The 24,229-nt window shown below is 37.2% G+C and overlaps 2 protein-coding genes across 23 annotated transcripts in view; one reads left to right on the forward strand and one right to left on the reverse strand.

Annotated features, from left to right (window-relative positions):
* DCLK2 (doublecortin like kinase 2) overlaps nucleotides 1-24,229 on the forward strand; it is a 273,637-nt gene that overhangs the window by 93,646 nt on the left and 155,762 nt on the right. The window lies entirely within an intron of this gene.
* LRBA (LPS responsive beige-like anchor protein) overlaps nucleotides 1-24,229 on the reverse strand; it is a 435,651-nt gene that overhangs the window by 6,110 nt on the left and 405,312 nt on the right. For all 13 annotated transcript variants that reach the window (XM_044430947.1, XM_044430950.1, XM_044430949.1 and 10 more), the window contains 5 exons: nucleotides 24,164-24,226; nucleotides 21,535-21,690; nucleotides 16,551-16,718; nucleotides 4,734-4,835; nucleotides 2,735-2,931 (listed from right to left, as the gene is read on the reverse strand). In XM_044430947.1, the coding sequence (XP_044286882.1) occupies nucleotides 2,735-2,931; nucleotides 4,734-4,835; nucleotides 16,551-16,718; nucleotides 21,535-21,690; nucleotides 24,164-24,226 (686 nt within the window). The remainder of the gene's footprint in view (nucleotides 1-2,734; nucleotides 2,932-4,733; nucleotides 4,836-16,550; nucleotides 16,719-21,534; nucleotides 21,691-24,163; nucleotides 24,227-24,229) is intronic.

The raw sequence follows: 24,229 nt of genomic DNA on the forward strand, positions 1-24,229 counted from the left end.
ACTGGCATTTTTGGAGTTATCTAGATTTGGCTAAGAAAAGCATTGATAGACTGATACATATGCTTTGGGGGCAGTTTGTCAAAATTTCAGCTTTCTATCATGACTCTCAGGATATAGCAGATAAAGGATGCACTTACTCTCAGGAACTGGGCTAGAAAATATAGGATTCAATGTAATGTTTTGATGTTTCCTCACTAGGAAACTTATTCCAGATTTTACTAAGCAGTAATCTACTTATAACTGACCCTTCTTTCAGTATATAGTTCTGATGTACAAACAGTTCACCAAAGCCTACAATTTAAGGAATGTTACATATTCTTTTGTTTCTAACTTATATTCCCATGAAAAGTCTCAAGCTTCAGAAGCAACTTACACTCCCATGAAGAGTCTCAAACCTCAGAAGCTTGAAAGACCATTATTCTTAAAAACCAGACCTGTCAGCCTGACAGCATTGGTATAAAGCAGCAAGAGCCTGTTAGATACTTGACTTTTCAAAACAGACTCAGGAAAGAAAAATAAATTGGTTCCTTTGGGTGGAATAGCATGCAGGCCTCGTTTAGGATAGAATAACTTTAGTTCTCTGGGCTGCCTGCCTACTTAGATTTAAGTTACTCATTAAGATATCTAAACACTGAAAGGCAGATCTGCTGTGATATGCTGTTAGCCTAAGTTCCACTGAGCAATACAATATTTAAAACAAAAACAGGTGGAAAGCGTTGATTAGATCCTGAGTATATCCAGACAACCGAAAAGTTCTTTTGGTAGCATTTTTTTCGTACTTGTGTACAAGACAGTAAATTAGAAGATTAAACTGTCTGAATCTAACAACTGAAAGCTTCAACTTTGTCAACATTCTACAAGCCAAGCCCTTAGTTATACAGGAAAGTATACGGAAGAATTTGAACAAGGAACTACATTTTTACTTCCTCCCGTATTTTATTTTCTAACAGCAACAAACTATGAAATTGTTGGACTCCAGTGCCTATGTTGAGAGACATTTTGAACACTCTTGTTTTAATCATCCTGTTACCACTTCCCCTGCAGCATGATAAAGTACAGAAGCTCTGGGGGAAAGTCTGTGGATTGTTTAAGACTAAAATTCATCTGGGACTGCTCAGGAAAAATAATAGCATGGGTTGTGTGTACTGCTGGTCTAGAGAGAACAGAATTTCCATTGCACAAAGCAACATTCCCTGAACCTTGAGAATGACAAACACTACAGAAATTGTTTTAGCCATCAAGGGATTGCCAGATATTTTATAGATTTATTGGCCGAGCTGACAACATAATCACAACAGAAAGCAACACATTATCAGCACTGTTACCATAGGAAAAGGAAAGTAAAATAGCTAAGTACTAGGGGAGCAAGTACTATGGTAAGTAGATCATAAACACTTGAATGTGAATTATGAAAGGTATGGCAATTATAAAGAATTTGTATCACTTTTAATAGGTAGATATGTGCAAGACACAGAAGATAAAGCAAAATGCACTTTTCTACCCGATAACCTTTCTGCATGCTCGCTCTCCACATAAGGGCATAGATCTTGCATGTCCACATGGCTCACTAGAATCCTATTTTTCTCTCTCCAGCTTGGGAATACACAAGGACAAGGCACTATAAGGAAAAGGAGGTCTTACACCTCTCCTGTGTTGAGTATCCTGTAGCATACAGAGGACAAAATAAGGGACAAGTATCTATTACCTGCCTTGTTCTTCCAAGTGTCAAAGAAGGGAAGAATAATTGCATGCACAGGCATTATGACTCACAGAAAAAAACTTTGCCCTTCTTATTTCAAGTGAAGGAAATGTCCTAGGTCTATCCTAATCCAATGCCACTCAATAACGAAACACCAATCACTAACACAAGTATTCCAAATCTCATATTAACAGTGTAATCCTATGTCCTTAGTATTGTATGGGAGGCCATCAGCTTATTTAGAATTTCAGCTTCATGATCTTGTGGTCTTAGAGCTAGGATTCTTCAGGCCAAGCCCCCACCTTGCTCCTACTGTAGTTGGCACAGAGAGAGCCATGCTAGCTATTCTTCCTTGCGTCACAATGGGCCCGCACTGGGGAGGAATGCATGTCCAGAGGCGGGGAGGGGAGGAGGCTGGGCCTAAGGCCTTATGCTAATTTCAGTTGGCAGCCCAGCCTCCTTGCCTTCCCTGCCCTGGCGCATAATCTCAATATCCAAAATGGCCACCTTTATAAAATGCTCCACATGTGCCTGGGTGGGACCCAGAACACACACAAGCCTCTGAGTTGATAGGTTTAAATTCATCAAGGGTGCAGAACACAGGAATGCACCCAAAGCATCTGATTAACTAATCTACTAATCCAAGGTACCAGTAATTGTCTATTTAGTTCAGAGCCTTACATCTTAGTATAACTAAGGTTTTCAGAGAAAAAATAAGCACACATGTTCACTTTAAATATACTGATAAAGTCTACAATTCATACAAAAGGTTAACTCCTTCAATAATTAATAATTTGCAACAAAGTTAGGCATGCATGTCTGAAAAGCCCTTGTCCATTCTTAGCACACACACAAATCTATAGTACAATACACACTAAGACAACATGGTGCATATTTTAGAAAATTCATATATACATTTTATATAAATTCACATATACATATGCTGTGCCTTCATTCTACTTTATGTTATTAAGATAAAGTGTAAACAATAAAACAGTACACTTCTTCAATGTAAAATAAGACTGTGCTGCTCACCCTTATATTGTCATCAGTTTCCATCGTGGCCTGCAGCTTCCCATTTACACTGAACACACAGAAGTGACCATTGTCATAGTATATGACACAGTGGCCCTCTCTTGATGCCTGGATAAGTTTTGCTTTCAGACAGTTTTCAGGAGCATCTAATGTCCTCAGTAGATCTCCATTCATAGAATGTATGAGGCATGGTCCTTCTGATGGGAGAGACAGGAAGTGGGGCAGCAAACCATCAGATTTTAGACATCAACTCTGTCTGGAGATACTAGCAAAGTGGACTGGATTCATTGTGATTATAATTGGAAAGCGGGCTCATTTTGCTAAATAAAAGCAGTTAAAATGACATAAATCCAGGTATTTATTATATTTCTATTCTGCCCTTCTTTCAGAGATCCCAATGAATCATTCATTCAGCACTTTTATATACCATCTTGTAGCCACACAGCTCCCTAGATGGTTTATATAATAAAACGTATCTACATCATCTGATCATCACAAAAATTCTGAAAATACATGTGAGTAGCCGCAAATCTCCCACTGAGTTCCCTGCTTATGTAGATATTTGAAATTTGAAGCTGAGTCTCCCTAATCTAACACAGGAAATGCTAGCCCCATTGGGTGTTAGCGCAGCTGTGAAGTGCAACATTATTCTTTGGACTACATAATCCTAATGTGTGTATCTCCATGTACAAGACAATTTATCCATTTTGACAGGATGAACCATTCCATGCAATCCTACATCCTACAGGTTTCAGCAGAGACATCACCAATTTTTTGCCTTGAACTTGCTGAGTGTTCAGATAGAAAACCAAAGAAATGTAATTCCCTATGAGAAGTTAGACTTATATCCATATATAATTTCATCTATCCATTCAAGCTTACACATGCTAAGGTCTGTGTAGTATGATTCTGAAAACATCTGATGTGAGGGACCATTTTGCAAGGGTATCAACCTAGAAATTGGTAGTGCAGTGAAAACAGAATGTTAGAAAAGAGATTATCCACACCTACCACCATAGGTGATTTGAAATTGCAGGAAGTCCCCTACATACAAACGGTTTCTGTTCCAAGAGTGTGTTTGCAAGTCCAACAAAGTTAGCCTAGGTACCCAACTAACACAATTGGCTATATAGTACTGCACTGTAATAGGTTTATAACTTAGAGGACTCCCGTTGACTTCACGGAAGGATTAATGGAAGTTATACTTCCAGGTACATAGAGTACGGAATTGCACCCATGTTCATCTGATGGGTTCTTCTTCGTATGGCATTACTGTTAGGTTGGTACAACCTGTGCTACACTTTGCTGGACTCACCTCTCTCAATTATTACAGAAAAGATGTTCACATCTTTGAAAGTTTGCAACTTGAAGGTTTGTATGTAGGGGACTTCCTCTATAAAAATGACTGCTGAAACTCAAACACAAAGAACCAAATTTACACTACAGAAGTGTGTGTGGAGAAGGGGTGGGGAAGGTGGAGGAATGAGAGAGATGGTGGAAGCAGAGGAAACAATCCAGCATTCTTTTCCCACTGTGGCCAAGCAGATGTCTACAGGAGACCTTCAAGCAGCACATTAGTACAATAGCACCTTCCCTCTCCTATGACAGTCAGGCATGATTAGCTAAAAGATAAGAAGAATCATGGTGAAGTTGAAGAATGTCAATTTTGATATTTGCTCTTTAGTATTTAGCTTTTCAAAATTGCTGAAGAAAGTTTCTTTGAGGGGGGGAAGGAGGGAGAATTTATCTTCAATGAAGATGAAGCTCACTGGGTGACTTTGGGCCAGTCAGAGACTCTCAGACCAACCTAACTCACAGGGTTCTTGTTCTTGAGATAAACAAAAGTGGAAAAGAACTATGTAATTCAACTGATATCCTCACAAGGGGAAAAGATAGAATATAAATGCAATTACAATATTGCTACTGCCACAACTATCTTTAGCATTAAAATGGGGAAAAATTCAAGCAAGGTTTTAGGAAAAATTGTTACTAAACATACCTTTAGAACCACTGATCACCAGGCCAAGCTCAGCACAAATTGCAGCACAGGTGATCTCATAATCGTGTCCTGTCAGGATGGCCCGAGGAGTGGCAGATTCACCTTCAAGTGGAAGAAAAAACAAAAGGTTCTCCAGTCACATATTATTGTTGCAATATATATAGTTCTCTGTGGTGTTATACAACACAACTCTAATGAGCTAAATGAAACACATTAACAGAGAATGCTCTCATATATCATGCCTGAACATTTGAGTCTTCAAGTGACACTGTTGACAAGTCATGTTTTAGAGCTGCTTTCATTTTCAGTCTACTTAGCAGTCCCATTTCTATGGTATAGAGGCTATAACCATGGTTTTTAAGTTCAGTTATCATGCTAAACAACAGCACTATGGTTTGTCTGTTCTTAACTAGTGGTTGCTAGACTTTCCATGCTCAAATTAAGCTGTTGGTTGTATTTTTAAAGTCCTAAATGGCTTAGGCATTAGCTGCCTAAGAGTTCTCGTGTCTTGTTATGAATCTGTCTGGTATTATGAATGGGAGGAAAGGTCCTTTTGTAGACAAGATTACCCACAGGAGCCTGATTGTTGGGTAAATGTGAAAGGGCTTTGAAATACAGCCTGAACATCAGGTATTTCTTGCCCAGTACAGGGTAACATTCTTTTTAGCAAAAACGTGAGCATCACTTTGCTTGCATGAGAAATTAGTGCAAAGGTTCTATAGCAGCTATACTCCTTAGTATCTCCTTTCTTGGGAATGAAAGTTTCCAGTCTGTGGGCTATTGTTTTGCTTTCCATATTTGTTTACATATTCCCATTGGGATTTTGAGTAATTCAGTCTTTGCAGCTTGGAATCATTCTGTTGGTACCCATTTATTCAAGGTGCTTTATTTGTTTCAAGAGATTTCAAAGCAGCTTTCACTTCAGTTTCTAATACTGCAAACTATTTTTCATAGGATTACTCTTTGAAGGAATTTGTCATCCTTTCATCTCTTCTTCCATATTTTCTATCCATCTTTTCTTTATTTGTATGCTTTCCTGTTTGCCTTTCAGCAGTCCTAATCCAGGTTTGAATTTCTCCTTTATTTCTTTGACCTTTTGGAAGAGGTCTCTTGCTTTTTCCTCTTTTGATGTTCTCCTCTATTTCTTTGCACCGAGCATTTAATAGTTTTTGTTTATTTCTTTGAGATAGTTATTGAAAAGTTGCGTTCAGGATCCCAGGTCTATTTCTGTCACCTTACACATTTGTATGTCACCAGTCCATAGCAATTGCGAGTGCTTCTTCCCTCACCCATCTGGACTTTTTAATTTTTCTTATTGCTGCACGAATTATCTTTTGACAATCTTCTTTAATCATGTACCCAGTTTCAGTCCACAGTTCTTCTGGTTCACAGCCAATTAAGTTCAGTAATGAAAAACTAATTTGTTTTTAAGGTGGACTTCTAATTCCTCAGGAGTGTTATTTAAGTTGTATTTTGGCACTTTGCTTCTGTTAGTGATATTTTTCAGCTTTACCTTGATTTATGATATTAATAGCGCATGGTCTCTACCACAGTCTGGTTTGGTCATGTTTTGGCAGCAAAAATATAGCTTCCCCGTCTCTTGCTTCCAAATGTAGTCTATTTCATTTTCATGGTGATGGCCATGTATACAATCATCTCATCAGTAGCTTGAAGTACATATTTGCAATAAACAGATGATGGGTGTTTAGGGGGCATTCTCCTGCTTTATTTCTTACACCTAGGTCAAATTCTCTCACGTTATTTCATTCCACTTTGTTCCTACTTTTGCATTTCAGTCACCTGAACCATGCCTTGTTTTGGTGTGTTATCAGTTTCCACTTGGACACTTGAATGTTTTGAATTTCTTCTTCAGCATTTGTTGTTGGGAGTGTAGTCTTAAATGATAGTTATGTTGATAGGCTTTCTGATGAATATGTTTTGATCAGACTTTGTATTATACGTCTTCCTGCATGTACTTCATCTTGCTTCAACATTAGAACTACTCCATTTCTTCTGACTTTGTCATTTCCAAGTTGAACACTTTGTATTCAACTGAAAATGATTCATTCCAGTCCACTTTAGCCCTCAAGCAACAAGTACTGCAATGTTTAATTATCCCATTTTTTCTTTTGCACTTTCCAGTTTCTCTTAATTTGTACTTCTCACATACCATCTTCCAATGGTACGAGTTATGCTGTACTGGACTTTCCTTTCACCTCTGTGCATGTCAGTCCCTACACGTCCTTTTAGCTTTGATCTAGTTGTGTCTGCTGTACTTGTCAACATACCTATACATGTGTAAAGGTCCCTTTATAGACACATGGACATCAAAAGTCAGTGCCAGCAGTGCAGCCCTATTCTTACTTTCAACAAGTGAGTGTCCTTCATATGTATAATGCCTGAGCAAGGTTTTTCTTTTAATAGAACATGTACTATGAATGCATTTTACAGCTTCTAATTGTTTGACTAGTGAGCTACCAGAGTTAAATAGAGGAGATGGGATGAAGATAGTAGAGCTTTTATTCCTTTATGAATTCAATACCTTTTATCAATTCACAATATGTACTATAAGGAAAAAACATGCCATTTTGAACGAAATAAAAGCCTTCATAATGGGTCACAGGAGTTCCAACTAATCACAGTTTAAGTGCCAATGTTCTACTGACAGTATAATTTTTCTTTCTTTTTTTACAACTGCAATTCCATTATTCCAGTTACGAACCACTTATTACTAATAAAACTTGTTACATATTTGAGGAATGGGGTTGGTAAGTACATTCATATGTCACTGTGCATTTTGCAGGGAAAAGCATTTTAATTGCAGATGAATTTACATCATAATATTCCCCTGTAATGTAAGATTGATTTAAGCACACAGGAAGAGGCCTTGTTAGTGGTCTTGTTAGTGGCTCTTCTAGTTCAATATGACTGGGGAACCCCCAAAATTTGCTAAACTGAAAAGGAAGAGAAAGAAATCTGAGAAACATGGAAAACAGCACCATGAGGACTGGGTATGTTCAGCAGCCATGGAACATTGGCTGACAGTGGCTCTACAGAGCCTCAGGGTAGTCTTCCCAAGCCCTGCTTTGATATGGCAGAGAGTGAACTAGGATAAACTGCATGCAAAACGTGTGCAGACACTGCGCAATGGCCTTTACCAATATGCTTATAAGATATCTATAAATATCTAATTGTTTTTACTGGATAATTGCAATAACCATACAATGTTTACAACTTTGTTTAGCATACAATGAAATACAAATATAATCTGAAATCTAAGGTGGTAGTAGAGGTCCCTGTGTAAAAACAGTGGGGATTTTGGAAACTATTTCAGTTACCAAAACCAGTGGGATCTGATTTTGTTACCATTAAGTGGACACTGGAAACTATCTTAGAGCAAGTCAGCCTGGTTTAGCAGCTACTGGGTTTTTGAAACTGGAGATGCCAGGGATACAACCAGATTGGATGAGCTGCAGCATCTTTGGAGACTTAGGTTTGCAATTTGGATGTACTTCCGAATTCAGATTGAACCAGATTGCCCAGGTTTTAGTTGTGCCCTAAGACTAAGCAGATGAGTATGCTAACCACACCTATGCCTGAAGTTGTCAGATCTGGCCATGGTAACACATACTTTAGTTGCATCTCATTTGTACTAATATAACATTCTCTATGTTAGGCTGCTTTTTAAATGTTTTTGGAAATTTCAGTTGGTCTAGAAGGTTATTACCAGAATACTAACTGGGGCTGGTTATCGTGAGCATGTGACTCTCTTGATACAACAGCTTTATCCATTACAAGTCTTTTTCGGGGGTACAATTTAACGTGCTAGCTATGATCTATAAGGCTCTACACAACTTTCAACCAGACCATTTGAAAGAATAAATTCATCTTTTAAGTGTGCTTGGGTGCTCCTTGAGAGAGGCCCTTCTCTCTGTCACACCACCACTGGAGGCTAATTTGATGGAATATGAGAGAAGGCCTTCCTACAGCTACTACCAGGTTCTAGAACCTCCTTCCAAGGGAAGCAAACACCACTTTTTCAGTTGGATTTTCATTTGTGTCCTGTTGCTTCCATGGTACGGTCAACTTTGACAGCACTCTTTTATTTTTTATTTTGGCTATTAAAAACTACTTAACCTATGACTTTAGTAGTTTGTAACTGCTATGGAAAGATTATTTGAGTAATATCTATGATGGGAAAAAGAGCTGCTTAGTTCAGATTTTAATCAAAACCTAATTTGCACTTCCCAAGCAAATATGCCAACCGAAACATAGTTCTTCTTTTCCATATTTTGTGATGAGTTCTCCAATCCAAAGGAAGAAAGAAAAAAAAGATGCATACAAAATGTGTATACTAGAAGACGAGAGGTCATTGAGGCCCCATCGGTGAGGGTTCAAAGATAGGCTGGACATGCACATGGTGGGCATGTCGTGAATGGAGCTGGCTGGTGCCAGAGGTCAGACTGGATGGCCAGGGAGGCCCCTTCTGACTTGCTCTGTTTCTATGTCTCTAAAGTGTGCACAGATATACATATCAGGGAAATGGGTTAACAAAAATGCATATATTAGAAATGCATAGATACGTCATCATACAATTTTGTGAAGATTTCATCTAAAATTTAAAAAACCTGGAAAAATGAACTACTAAGAGAAACCAAAATGAAGAGATTCATTTATCCAAAAATTAACTCACATAATTAATGGCTCTGAAAGCAATCTAGATAAGATATTACAATAGTGCCGCAAAGGCTATACACTGACACTGATCCCATCACCCATTTCTTATAGGGTGCATTAAATTTTCCAGCTATAGACTAAGATTGGATATTCATTGTGGATGTGGACCCAAGATCAACAAAGAATAAGAAGTTTCAGTAATGCAGCCATTCTTAGTTAGTACAACATATCCAAGAGAATGTTGAATTTGCATGCCTATCTCCTCCAGTCCAAGGGGGTACCACTTTCCCAAAGGCCCTAAAATTCTAGAGTCAACTCTCACTGCATTGAGATTCATTTAGGTTTTGCACTCTGACACTATTTAGGACTCACATTACAAAAATTACCAGAAACACATGTTTCATAAAGTTATAAGTAATCACGGGATTGTTGAGGATAATATATAGTCCTCTATCCTTCTAACACTAGATATTAGGAAAAAGGTACTGTGGCCATTCACACATGACAAGTAGTTGGTCAGGTTTAGAATGTTAAATGATGATGCAACATCAAACATTAAAAATGTGAAATATTCAGAAGCAAAGAATATAGGTTTTAAACATTAGATGCAACCGCACAATCATATACTATGTGAAACATGTTATATATTTCACTTTCAATATTTATATCTTTCAAAAATATGCAATTGATTTAGATGGCAAGGACATTACTGAGGTGAATTTTGCACAATTTTACCAACAATAAAACTCTAATTAGCTACATTAATTTGATGATGGGATGCTATTTCTCTTATAGAAAGTCCTTCCTCCCTTCCTCTTCATGAATGTAGCCTTATGGAACATGGGCCCTTTGAAAAGTCAGAGCAGCTGCTTTGATAAAATCATTAAGCATTTAGGGGTCTTCATGCTTCCAATTTTTCCAAAGCATGGGGTCACCTCAGAAGCAGAGCAAAGATTTCTTATTATTTCAGAAAATTCTCATGGTTTTTAATAAAACAACAGCAAAATTTCACTCTACAGATTAAGGGGCACCACTTCAAGCTCTTCTAAACTGTTTCATTCAGAGACTACCTTCTTTGAAATCCCAGGAAAGTGACTTCAAAGAAAGGCAAGGCTTTGTCCCTAAGCAGGTTTACAATCACTGATCCAAGCTTTAAGGAAGGCCTGAAAAGAATATTGAGCACACCTTTATGGAAATCCTTAAAGCAAAATGAACAAGACAAATAAAATTAAAGGTAGTCCAAAACTTATATATAAATGTTCCATAGATCTGTCTTGTGCATCACTACATTTAATACTGCCTCAAGTTGATTATTAAATTGCTTAAAATTGAACTTGATCTAATAAATTATATTAATTATTATTAAATGAATGATAACACAGAGCAGTTTTTACTTAAAGAGTGATCAGACATGAAATAATGAATCAGCTCTAAGGTTTTTCCTCTCTTAAGCGTTTTGTTAGCTGTAACTCTCACAAGATAAAAGCACAATTAAAGCACAGAAATTTCAGTTTTGAAAGGTAAAAGAACAGAGCATGATTCACGTAAGGCTATAGTAATATTTTACCTAAAAAAATATAAATTACTTGGAATAGCTCTTTTCAAAACAGGCCTTCCAAATTTTCTTCCAGTTTTAAACTATTCAGTGGATTCTGTTCCTTGAAGTTTCATTCTGCCAGGCTTTATCCTCTTAATGAAAAATGAAAGAGAATCTGGAGATCTGAAACTAAGTGGCAACTGAATATGAAAACTGATTTGTGCATTTTGTCAGACGCAGTGAATGCAGCAAACTCCTATGAGCTTTACCATCCAACTTACAACTGATCTACAAACCAAAGTTTTCTTCCTTTATTTTATTCAAAGTTTTTATAAATCATTCTTTAGTACCCACTTTTGGAATGGTGTACAGCAACTAAAACAACATAAAACATAAAACCAAAACATATATATAATAATCATATAAATTCAGATACAATAAACCATAACGAACCAAGATAACAACAACATAACATCTTGAAAAAACTTTTCTATACCCAGTATAACTAGACTTATGTAAGAGATTAATAGGTAAACAAAAATGAATTTATTTTTCTGTAGCTGCAAAGATGATATAATTCTTCAGCTTTATAAAATCAATTACACATTCACCCTCTCAATATAAACAAAAATATTACAAAAAACAACCCTGCTATATTTTACTGAATTCTCCTATAATAGTATTGTAAAAAAAGTTAAACAATAGTTACAGGCATGATTAGTTTAAGTCTCCTTAAAATAACTTGTAATGCAAAAAAAGGGGGTTGTCCAAGGAGCAAATAAGATTTTTTTTGGCTGTGAACAGAGTTCTTCATACTAGCACAGTAACCACATGTAAAGTAATTTCCACCTTTCTCCTTCTTGATGGCACACAACAGGCATATTTACAGAAAGCATGCCGAATTGTTACAGGGAATGAGTGTCTGGGCACATATCTCATACCCCTGCCCGTCTTTTTGCATTCAGCCATGGAATACGAGCAGTGTGTGTGGAATGAGACATGGGAAAACAGGGTTCTGTTATATTTTATGACAAAATGTAAGACTATCATAACTATGGTCCATGAATCTCATTTAGATGTTCTGCAGAAAAGTTCTGAAGCCATTAAAAATCTTTATTTGGTTTTTCACTTGGTTGATTTATTTTTATGATGGCAATTTAGATATTTTTGACAAAGTGGAATAACTCAACATGCTAGCTAAGCCCTGGCCTAGAAATAGTAATTTTCATAATACAGCACTGATATTAACAACAGAGAATGCTAACAACAGCAGCAGCAGCCCACCAGACCACAACAATTTTCAAATGATCAATTAAAAAGAAAGTCTTAAATACTGCGTTTCCACTGGAACCACACTGCATGTGCTATACCCATATGCATGCAAGAACTATATCCTGACTTTTTATGAAGATTTTTCACAATATTAAGTTAGGAAGTGAAGACATGTATACTAATTCTGAAATGTATAAATATGAAACAATTATATGGTTGGTTCAGTAACACTGAGATTGGTAGCAGGTTGCTATTATGCTTTGAAACATGAATAAAAATATACTTAGAAAACATACAGTTCTAAGTACTGTGCAACATTATTAACTAGAAATTTGATTAAAAACTTGCTTAAAAGGTGTGCACAAATAAAACCATGAAGAAAAACTGGGATATAAGACCATCAATAGTGCATTGGTACTTTAATATATAACAACAGCAAAGTTCATATGCAGTCTGTGATTTTTGCAACTGCTCTTGCTTCTAAACTGGTGCTTTTAAAACTGTACATTAAAACTAAAAGGATTTGCAACAACAAATTGAGAAAGCATACTATTAATACAAAGTAATGATTAAAGTATAAAGGTTTTAATATTTTTCAGAGGACTTTTGCTTTGGTCACTAAAAATAATCTAAACTAGTACTGAACCCATACCCAAACTTAAGATTTAAAATATGTATCGAAGTCATTTTCTGTTAAATCAGCAAGGCCAGTATTAACATTCACATTAAGTGGCCTCCTCATTATACCCCATTTTAGAGCAATCTTATGTATTCTCTTATTACTTTAAGACTTGACATAATTGAAGAGAAAATTCAAGTACTCTGAAGTTTAGTTTATTTGCTCACTGAAAACAAAGCACCAACCAATTCATCTGCAGAAAAAGAAAATGCATCTACAGAGATAATGCAAGATACACCCTTAATTCCATCTTGTTATTCCATCCCAATAATTTCATGGGAAACGCTAGTATGAGTGGAGTATCTAATAAAGTCATAGAATGTTATATAGTGAACCTATTATTCTAGCACTACACATATGGTATATATTATACTTTTATTCATTTACCATCTGACTATTATTCCTTTTACATCATCTACCATTGGCTGCAAGCAGTAAACAGAGCCTTGTTTTGCCTAGAACATGAAGGCCTGCATTACATCATCGAGCACTAAACCATCCTGGTCTTTCTGGAGAATTTCATGAGTATCACTTCAGTGACACCTGAGTTGTAACACAGCAGCACTGAAAGGCTGATCTGCGTCTACTTTAAAACAGAGCTAGAATGCTAGTATTCTTTTGAGCAAACCACCATTATAGGCGTTTGTGACTGCAGCTCGGGGTAAGAAGATAAGGGGGTCAACAGACACTGGCCCTTGTACACTCCAAGTGATTCATCAGGAAAGAGTCATCATCCCCTGGCCCTTGTATACTCCAAGCGATTCATCAGAGAGAAGATTCGTCATTCCAGGTGAACACTTTTCCACGATGTACAGACGATTGTGAAACATAACTACACATGTGAGTATGAATTAATTATATAAGCAGGTAGAAGCTGCATCTATTTTGAACATTAAGTAGGGTAGGTCCTTTTTTAACGCGGAATATAAAATAGGTTCTCCATCCAGATATATAAACAACCCTTTCCTCAAAAGGCATATAGAAAATAATACAAAAACTTGATAAAGTAAGTGAAAGTCATTGCTACCCCAAAATTAAATCTTTAGTCAGAAAATCCTGCTCATCACACTTATGATTCTGAAATACATATCACATAATTTGTCCTGTATGCTTCCCTACTTCTACTCCCTTTTTCTCATTTTTAAACTGCTACATCAGGGGTGGCCAGACTTGCTCATTGGAAGAGCCACTTACGCTAAGTGTCAGATGCTTGAGAGCTGGAAGCGGGTGCCTCCTGGCCGTGGCAGCAGGCAGTAAGTGGGCACCCACAGGTGGCAGCAGTGAGCAGCAAGAGGGCACCCCGGCAATGAGCCACAAAATAAATTCAAAGAGCCACATGTGGCTCATGAGCCTCAGTTTGGCCACCCTGTACTATAAAGTAGTTCAAATTTAATCATAGAAAGATACAACACATGGAACTGGATGACTACCTATGTGGCAGCTCTTCCATATGTGCAGTGCCATACAACATGGCTTGCCCTGCCCCTGTGTGTTTCTTTGATACTGCCTTCCTCTTTATTTATTGACAGTCTTTCAAGGCAGGAGTACTTCCCAGCTGACGTACAATAATAAAATGCATATAACAAAATTCCTACCTAATAAAAAGTCAATGCAGTAATAAAAGCAAAAAAAGATCCACAAAGTAAAATACACACATCACATAAATGGAACCTAGAACACAATTATAAATACAAGCCAGTTTGATAAATACATAACCAGCCAAAGGCCAGAATAAACAAGTGACATTTTTCTTAAAAGCTTTCTTAAAAGCTTGTAATGGCAGATCAGAGGAAAACCTAGCAAACTCCTAATGCCAACTCATTCCAGAGGTGTGGGGCCACAACAGAAAAGGCCTTCTCTTGTGTACTTGCCAAGATGGCCTCACACCTGGACAAGTAAAAACAGCAGTATGAAACTTTAAGAGATTATGCTTGGTGAAATAAATGTTTTGAGTATTCAGTGGAAAAATGGAGAAAAATTCATATCAAGTAGCAAAATACAATTTAATCGCTGGCTATTTTCAGATATGAAAAGTGTAACACGGTTGAGAAGCACATAAATATATTCAGTATTATTACAAGAAGTTTAAAAGAAGACCAATAACAACCTCAATATTTATATGCCTAATCTGACTAACCAAGATGTAACCTGGTTGTGTTCTATTATAAACTGTGTGCATTTGAGGTCAATTTGTCACATGTGGAACCAAACTTTTCTACTTGGCTCTTGCTGAAGCCAAATGATTCATGAAGATGGATATACTTCCCAGGTGAAGACTTTGACAAAATACAATATACAGCCATGAAGCTTAACTGTGATACCTGGCTGCTCTGAAATACAATGCTGGTTATAAGATTGTGATACTTCAGTATCTCAAGCAAAACTATCACCAGTTTTGCTATGCCAAGGATTAGATTGTAGAATTTCCAAGTAATTGCCAGTAGATGTCACTCTAGGATGCTTGATGATCGACTGCAATTTTTAAATTTTTTTTGGCAATAAGAACTGTAGAAATTAAACAAAGGATACTTGCCAAAGGCTTCCACAAAACAGTCTTAAATTAGACATGATGTTCATGTAATTAATTTTAAAGGGAATTAAATCAAAACACTTTGATGTGTGAGAAGATCAGTTTGTATATTCAAACTGTTCATGCTGAGGAAACCCAAGAGAGCTCAAAACCTTTCTTCTAAGTCTATAAAACAATGCCAAATGCATTTGTTATTTTGATGAGGCTAAATATTTCTTATCATAGCTCATCAAACTGGAGCATAAAATGTGTAATATTTTGTTCCAAGCCTGTGCTAGTTTATACATTAAATATAAAGAGATCAGTAGTGTTTCAACCTTGCCCTATTGTGTGATTTTTGTTTACTAAGCCTGAGAATTTCACTTAATGATAATGTAATTGAATTAGAACCCAAGTTGAAGTTGATAGCAAAAAATAAAGCACTGAATATCCATGGTACAGAAAGTTTCAACGATTGCCAAATATGACAAAACCTCACACTGAGACACACATGCACACAAATGTTCTTCCCTCCCTCCCTTTGTCCATTCCTTGGGAGACAGAGATTAGTGCTAAATATAAGGGAGCAAAGGAGTCCCCTCATTTTGCTCTTCATGCTGTACTAGCAAAATCACTGGGGATTAGACAGGCACAAAATTAGCAGAAGAACGGAAAAACATCTTGTGCTGTTTGGGAATTTTTGGGGCCCCAGGGATTTCATATGGCATTTGCTCTTAGGTATTGAAATGTTTTACAACCAGAAAATATTTACTAACAAGATTTTCATTGCTATTTCGTCTAATGCAAAATACACCAGTTTCTTGTTGGTCCAAATAATTCAGACAATTTTTCCTTTTTGATCTGTTCTATGCCACAAGGATATCACTGTGGTTTGACAGAGGTGAATAATTTAAATATCCACAAAAGCAGCATTACCTACAGAGCCAATGACTCCACTTAGAACATCTACAGTAAGGACCCTTAGGAAGTACTGAACACAGTGCCTGTAAGCTAGGAAGAATGCCGCCCACAATGGAAGTCCACAGAAACTATAACCATCCCAATTATTATTCAGGTATAATGGTGCCTGAACATTGCATACAAGGAGTTTGTATGCAACATAGCAACAAAGGTCTCCCTTACCATTTGGGTTATCACCAATGCAATTGGTTTTTCCATTCCAGTACCAGAGCAGCATGGTAGCATCACGAGACCCTGAGAGAATGTAACAATTTCCTCCAATGTAGGATTCAGAGCGTGCAAGGCAGGTGACAACATCCCAGTGTCCAAACACAACTTGTATCAGTTTTCCTGGAATACACAAAACAGCCCATAGCAAACACATGATCAGAAAAATAAATGCAGACATAGAGCACTGCTACACATTAGCAAAGCTGCCTCATTCTGAGCCACCAAATGGCAGTCAGATCACAGTGAACCTTCACTGACACCAAATCACCATGGCTCTCCAAGGTTTCAAGCAGAGATCCTTTCCGGCACTGCTAGCTAAAAACATGCTAACACAAGATCCCAGGGAATGAACCTGGAGCTTTCTGTCTGAAAAGCACTTGAGTTTATACTCTCTCTCCACTAGGTACACGCTTTTAGACATATTTTCTTTTAGGGATTAAAACTGATCAACACTCAACAATATTCTCATGTCTGTCAATTGAAATTGAACCTTTTAGGCATCCTTAGTATAAAAGATTATACTACATTATTAATTAGAGCTTTCTGGGTTGCCTTTCAAAATAGAAAAAATACTCTGAGGTGGCACACAAATACATTAAAATAACTTTGGAACAACTGTTTAAAATAACCTTTGTGCAGATTATTTTGTGCAGATTCCTCTTTTTAATTTGTATTGGTATGAACTTGATATATCTTCTGAAAGTAAAACAGCAGATGTCTGACTAGCAAAATGCCTGCTATTACAGAGTATCAAACATATAGAGGGCCTTGACCAGCAAGAGAAGCAATAAGGACTGTACCCTGGGTTATCTTACTCATTCTCAGAGTGCAGGCACAGGTCTCATTGCAGTGCTTCTTGCAAAGGCATGTACAGCTGCAGCTTTCACTGTTGTTCATACCCCGCACCCCTACCAGTTGCATAACTTTTCAGACTTGCAGAATTCTTTTTAAAGTTATTGCCAATGTAGTACAAAGGAGTGGCATTCAAGAACTTCAGTAAAAGCTCTGCTTTACTTATGCCCAGATTTCCCTAAATTGGGAGCATGAAAGATACTGTTTTGATTGTTTGCTCAGTTTCTGTTAATTCAAATACTAATGCACATACTTTCTGTGAGTTCTGGTACACACACAAACACAAAACTTATACTACAATAAATCTGTTAGTCTTTCAGGTGCTGCAAGACTGTTACTTCTATTTCCTAATTGGCACACACTATTGGTATTCTATGTTTATTCACAGAGAGGTGTGAACACATGAGGTTACCATCTCAGTTAGCCTCTGCCTTTAGGTTCAGTCCAACAAAACAAACACTCTCCAGAGCTTCATTGGCAGTTTTTCAAGTGCTAATTTTACAATGAACTGTGGCCCTTTCCCAACAGAAGGGGGGCTCAAGGAATCGTTCAGTCTTGTTCAGCCATCAGAAGTGTCTCTCCCACCTCTCTATGTTCAATTACTTTTTTATAATCTCATAAGAGTGCTTCAACTTTTTTGCTTTAATACCAGTTCAGCACTTTACATCATAATATCAATTACCACCCTATGCACTAGGATATCCTTTTTTTGACAGAACAAATTTTCTAGTTAATGTTTTATTTGACAGCCGTACTACAAATAAAAAAAATCGGACACAAGACTTTGCACTACAGAATCTAAAGAGCTGTCTGCAAATAATATCCACCACTGCAAGACGGTTTTATTGTGGCTCTGCTGTACAAGCTCTACTCAGAAAGCATGATTTATGTCCAAGGTATTTCCTGTTTCAATCCATTCCCCCCAACAATGAAATCTAATAAGTAAAAGGTTCTTTTTGCGTATGAATTGAATCCAACACTTGTGATGGCTTGCCATTACCTATTACTGATCACATCATCTTTTCCTGTTCAACTCCACCACCCTATTTGCACATTTTGGGGGGTTATGTTACATAATATAAAATTGCAACCAAATATACTTTCATGGTAAAAACAAATGCAGCAGATGGAGTGAGCTTTTTAGAAACAAAAACAGACTTACTTCTTTTGTATTTTTAATTGTTTATCAGTCAGTTACCTTATCCTTAACCAGGGCACTTGTGCTGAATGTTTGAATGTGCAACAATAATGCACAGTCATTCTTTGCCTTCACAATGTCTTAACTGGAATGCCACAGTATTCTGTTATTTTTCCAGTAGAGAGGAATATATGTACATTCAATAGCACCTATACTTTCCCTCCTTTTATTTGTATAGGGAATCAGAATCCATTGGAAGCTTCCCATGGAAGAAAGAGGCAGCCTGGCAATTTTTCAGAATCCCCCTTCCCCTAATCCTGAGCCATCTCCTGCACTGCTTTGGAGGGGCCATAAACTTCTGGAACAGCATAAGAAGTGTTACTGAGGCTGGAAAGGGCAAATGCGTGTGTGGGGTGGGGGGGGGATAATGTCCCTGCCCCCTTCCTCCAAAAGCAGTGGAAATCCGTTGAATGAAAGTTTGGATTTAACCCATTGGTTTTTGGATCCAGGATATACAGGGTTGGCTCTGCCATTAGGGAGACTGAAGCAGCTGCCAAAGGTGACAGACCTTGAGTGTCCTGAAAGTGCAGGAAATGGTTAGCTTTTTCAATTGTTATAGTGTGTGTGTGTGTGTGTGTGTGTGTGTTGTTTGTTTTACTGCCAGGTAGGGGGAAAGGTGCTTGTGCAATTTCCTGCTAAATAGAAAATATGTTAAAATGATTTAGCTAGGCTTGGCTACTTTGCGTTTCATCTTGAGTGGAGGAGGCTGATGCCACCTACTGCTCTCTGCCTGATGCACCAAAATGTACCCTGAGAAAGCTTTATCTGTGCAAGAATGCTTTCTAGCCACCTCCTCCCACACTGGTCCCTGGACCCTCTGAGGAGCTGTTCGGGAGGGCCTGTGTGGATTGTGTTGCTGAACGTTTACTATAATGTTTCTATCACCATTTGCTAACCATTTACAAAAAATACATGAGAGCACAATGGTCAATCTCAATGTGTTACAGTGAGTTAAGCACAAGACTGCATCCCTTCACATGGATTAATAAAACAGTAAAAAATAAAAATTTTGTTTTTAAACATGCATACACTTCTTGTTAATAATGGATTCAGACTAGAAAGCAAAGTGATTTGACATTATACTCTTCTCCCAACATTTAGTCAATAGACTTCAACTGAGAACATGTGTCTCAAATAGCACATTTTGATAGTTATTAAACACTTGTCCAAGGGCACATTTAATAGCAACATCTTTATATCCCAGATTATTATAGACCAGTATGTCTAGTCTCACATCCATGTTCAAGACATAGCCCTGGGCTAAACATGCAGTAAAAAGCTGGGAGGGATGAAAAGGTACAAAGACAATACCACATCAGAGTGTAGGTGGATGATCCAATTTTTAATGTACCATTAATTTAAAAAATATTCAAGCCAGTAAAAAGCTAGGAAAATTGGGACCTGGTTAGGCTAGAGTATTTCTCCAAGATAAACTAGAATCTTTTTTGTTTTTAATTTGCAACCATTTCCTCCAAGGAGGAATGCACCAATGGTATTTTCCACCCACAATCTGAAATACTAGAGACCTTTTATTTTATTTTATTTAACACATTAATATACCATTTCAATGCAATCTCAAGACAGTTTACCAATAAAAATAATAGTGACAATACAATACCACTTCAATAAAAAACTGGCATACAGTATATTAAATATATTCTATATCAGTGAAGGATGGGATAGAAAAGCTTTTAAATAAATAAATAAATAAATAAATAAATAAATAAATAAATAACCCCCTTAATGAAATGAGGATTCTGATATATGCATAGACCAGGCTTAATATTATGGCCCAAGAAAGATCTATAAAAGTGTAGCCAGCATGTTTTTGGGGTAGTTTTTTTAATCTCTATGATTCTTCCACTTTTGAAGGGTTTTTAAAGCATGATTTAAAGTATGCATTTAGTTCACATGTTCCACAACATGATCTTGTAAATTACTGTCCATTTAGATTAGATAAACCAATTTTAAAAGCTTAAAACATTTTCAATAATCTATTGAATCTACAGAATCCATATTTTTAAAGATTTGTCTTTATCAATGAAATTCTTTTGTCTAGAAGTTTGTCCGTGGGAATGTAGGAGAGCAGGAATGAGGGAAAGCAATGAAGATGGAAGTTGCAGAGGCAAAGGGAACTGTGCCTCCCTTACCATCAACTGAGATCCTCAAAGATTCATTTTCTCAAAAAATAGACTTATGTCTTATATACAACTCAAACCACATGGTCATGAATACATTCTGAATCTACTCAAACTGAAAGGATTGGCAGTATTCAATGCACTATCATTACTGACTTTTCACTGATTATGTTTTAAGCCTCCTTTTAAGAAAAAATGTCTAAAAATATAAACATGGAAGGAATTCCTGATCACGTATCTGAGGAACCATGGAACTAAACAATATGGAAACTTCTTGCAAACATACCAGAAAGGAAATCATAGGTTTATATTTTAAATCTGTCACACAGTTGTAACCTGAAAAGGAGGTTGAAGGAGGCAAGATAGGTTTGGCGAAACAAAGGCCTAAGACTAATTGTGTCTATCCACCGGCGTGCTAGCTGAATAGATTCTCCCTTCCCTTCCACTCTACACTGCCAGGTAGATATTCTAAGGAACTGGGGTATTTGTGGAAATGCCAAGTGCCCCACATTGAATAATTTGGAGGACACAGATCAACCAGCCATATTCTCCATTTTTTAAAAGGTTAAAATAAGTTTACATATGTGCCTAAGCTTATTTGCTGCATAAATTAATAAAAAAAACTGGAAGGGTGTATGTTGTACACAGAAATAACAAGAGTAAGCAAATCCTTCTTCGGAGTCTTCGGTGGGTGGGTGGGTGGGTGGGTGGGTGTGGGGCTAGCATTATATTGAGATTGGTGTTTTACCTGCGTCAGTAGAATACACCCGGAAACTTTTGTCCCAAAACCCGCAGACCAAGATATAGCGATTATCTGAAGTGATGACAAAACACTGGGAATGGACCTGAATACTTTGGTCTAGAAGATCAGTGATCTGCCTCTTGTGCACACCTGTATTGCTGGCTAGAAGGGCAAGGAAAGGAGAGATAAAAGATCATAGTTTAGTATCCTTGCAAATGAAGGTATAATTTCTTGCAAAACTGATGCACTTACCGTTAAATCAATTAGAGCTGCTGTTATTTTTAGGGTCTTCCATTTCTTCCCCACTATTTTGCTACCATTTGTCCATGTTATTTCAAGAAATAAATTCTGTAAGTCACTACCTACATACCTAAATGCCACCAGTAGTATATGGAAACTTAACTATAGTGTATGTTAATCCAATGAAATAAACCAGGAGAGTTATAACTCTTGCAGATACACATTGCTATGAGCATCAGTCTTGATATGCAGAGGCATTGCTTGAGGACATCAGAGGCACTGATTGAGGACATAGGTTGGTATTAACTCTGTACAGAAGATAACACCAACAACAATGTAACATCAGTGTTGCAGGGTTATATGTAGGTTTGTGCCTTTCCCACTTAGGATGTAACATTCCAGGCACCATAGTAAAGTGCTCATATTCATGTTTCCAAATAAGTCAACATCTCTGTACTGTGCCAGTTTTATATGGTCATGCTTGTGCCTTCTATTTATTTATTATTATTTAGTATTTGCATTTATATACCACCCTAAAAGCCCAGAGGGCTCTCTGTGTGGTTTACAAACTCTCTGGGTGGTATATGGCTTCTTCTATGTGTGAATAAGCATATGTTTTAACACCAAGAATGTTTAGCAATGGGATTTGAACTGGCCTTTCTTTTCAGATTCACTCTATATTTTTGGTAGCTAGAAAGGGAGTAGGGTAAAATATTATGTTCAGACAACAGGAAGTTCTCATGCCAGGAGGGGTACACTTGGAGTTTTAGAATGTTTTCTCTTTAAACATATACACGATTGCACCTTAGATAACTAAAAAAGCACACTTCAAAAAGGCAATATAAAATTGTTCAAAGGACTAGTTTTGTGGTTCAAATTTTCAGCTATGAGGTTCCTTGAGGAAATCATTAAAAGTCAAATTTTAAGATTATTTTAATGAGTTAAATCTCTCTCAGGTGCCTATTCTTAGGGAGGCTGAGAAGGGAGCAACAAGGGGTAGGGGACGTCTTGAGGGCTCCCCTCTTATTGAGGCATGCCCTGCACCAATATTTCAGTGCCAGGTTAAGACCTCTTAGGCGACAGGCAGAATATGATAAGGTTTTTTATCTGAGAGGTAGCATGCTACAAAGCAAAGTGCAGCTCTTCAGTATTTGGATTCAAACATCGGAACTCAGAACTACCTCTACCTTGCACCAAGAAATTCCATAGACCAATGCCTGAAAGGTTTAAAAGTGAACATAAATGGAATAGCCACATGGTTCTCTTACTATAAATATACTAAAATCAGTTACCAATAATCTCATAAATTATTCATTCTGCCATGCTAGTTAAATTGATATTCACGTATGACCTGGCTATATAAAATAATATACAATATTTTGTAGCACTGCAGTTGGTTCTTAAAATTAACTATAATGCTTCATTCATATTCAGGAACTAAAGATCACATAAAAGGCTACTCTGATAAATAGAAGTATAGATGAATTTTGAAAGGGTTATGAAACTAAATTGTAGTGCTCTTGACAAGTTAAATATGAGCAATTTTATATTTGAAAACTGCAGCACAACACCTTCCAACATTGTGATATATACTAATCCGAAAGTTGTACTTAAGTATGATGGTCATACTACAAATGCATTAAAAAGGTTTACAAAGAAGCTTGCCCACCTTTTTTCTTGGCAACACAAGGAGTACCACCATAATAAGCCACTTGCAAATAGAAAACATTATAAAGATTCATCTAGCTAAGAACCCATCTTCCTGCTTCTCTGATTCTGAAGTCTGCCATATTCTAGAAAAATGAATACTAATATCTTAACACTAAAAATGCCTGAGCAATATATTTCAACTTTGGAACTGCTCTGCAATTACACATTCATTTCCTCAGCCCGAACAGCAGGCCTGTGAAGAAAGGATTGATCTCCCTTAATGATGAAATTCTGCCACCACAGTTTTATTTTTTGCAACACGGTGGTGTTAAGAATCCCACTGTTATTATGAAAATTTCTTCAGCAAAGGAGCTCCACCGCATTACTGGTGCACCAATTCATCATAACATGCCTCGCTCTTGCTCATCAACAAGTCTGAGTGATGAAAAGACCCAATATTATCCTGACAGTACTTCATGCGCATTCTCAATCACACATTATTACGGCATCCATATTAATTTTCACTGACACACGTCCTAGGCCTGTTCAAATTAGGCAAACCAATGAGGGGGAGTTGATGAAATACCAGCATAGCCACAGCTCATTGCATTCCAATTTGCATGCAAATGGTTTATCAGGAAAATTCCATTCCCAGCAACCAGCAAGTGAAAAACAACCGTAATCTACACTTCAGGGCCACCATACAGAGCTTAATGAATCGCAAAGAGAGAAGGAAGTGACAGACCTATGAGAGGATCGATTTCCACTGGCAGCTGGTATGGCTGGTCCTGTACGGCACCTTGATGAGCTA

The sequence above is a fragment of the Varanus komodoensis genome, unplaced genomic scaffold, assembly GCF_004798865.1.
Source record: "Varanus komodoensis strain SLA01 unplaced genomic scaffold, ASM479886v1 scaffold21, whole genome shotgun sequence".
NCBI lineage: Eukaryota > Metazoa > Chordata > Lepidosauria > Squamata > Varanidae > Varanus > Varanus komodoensis.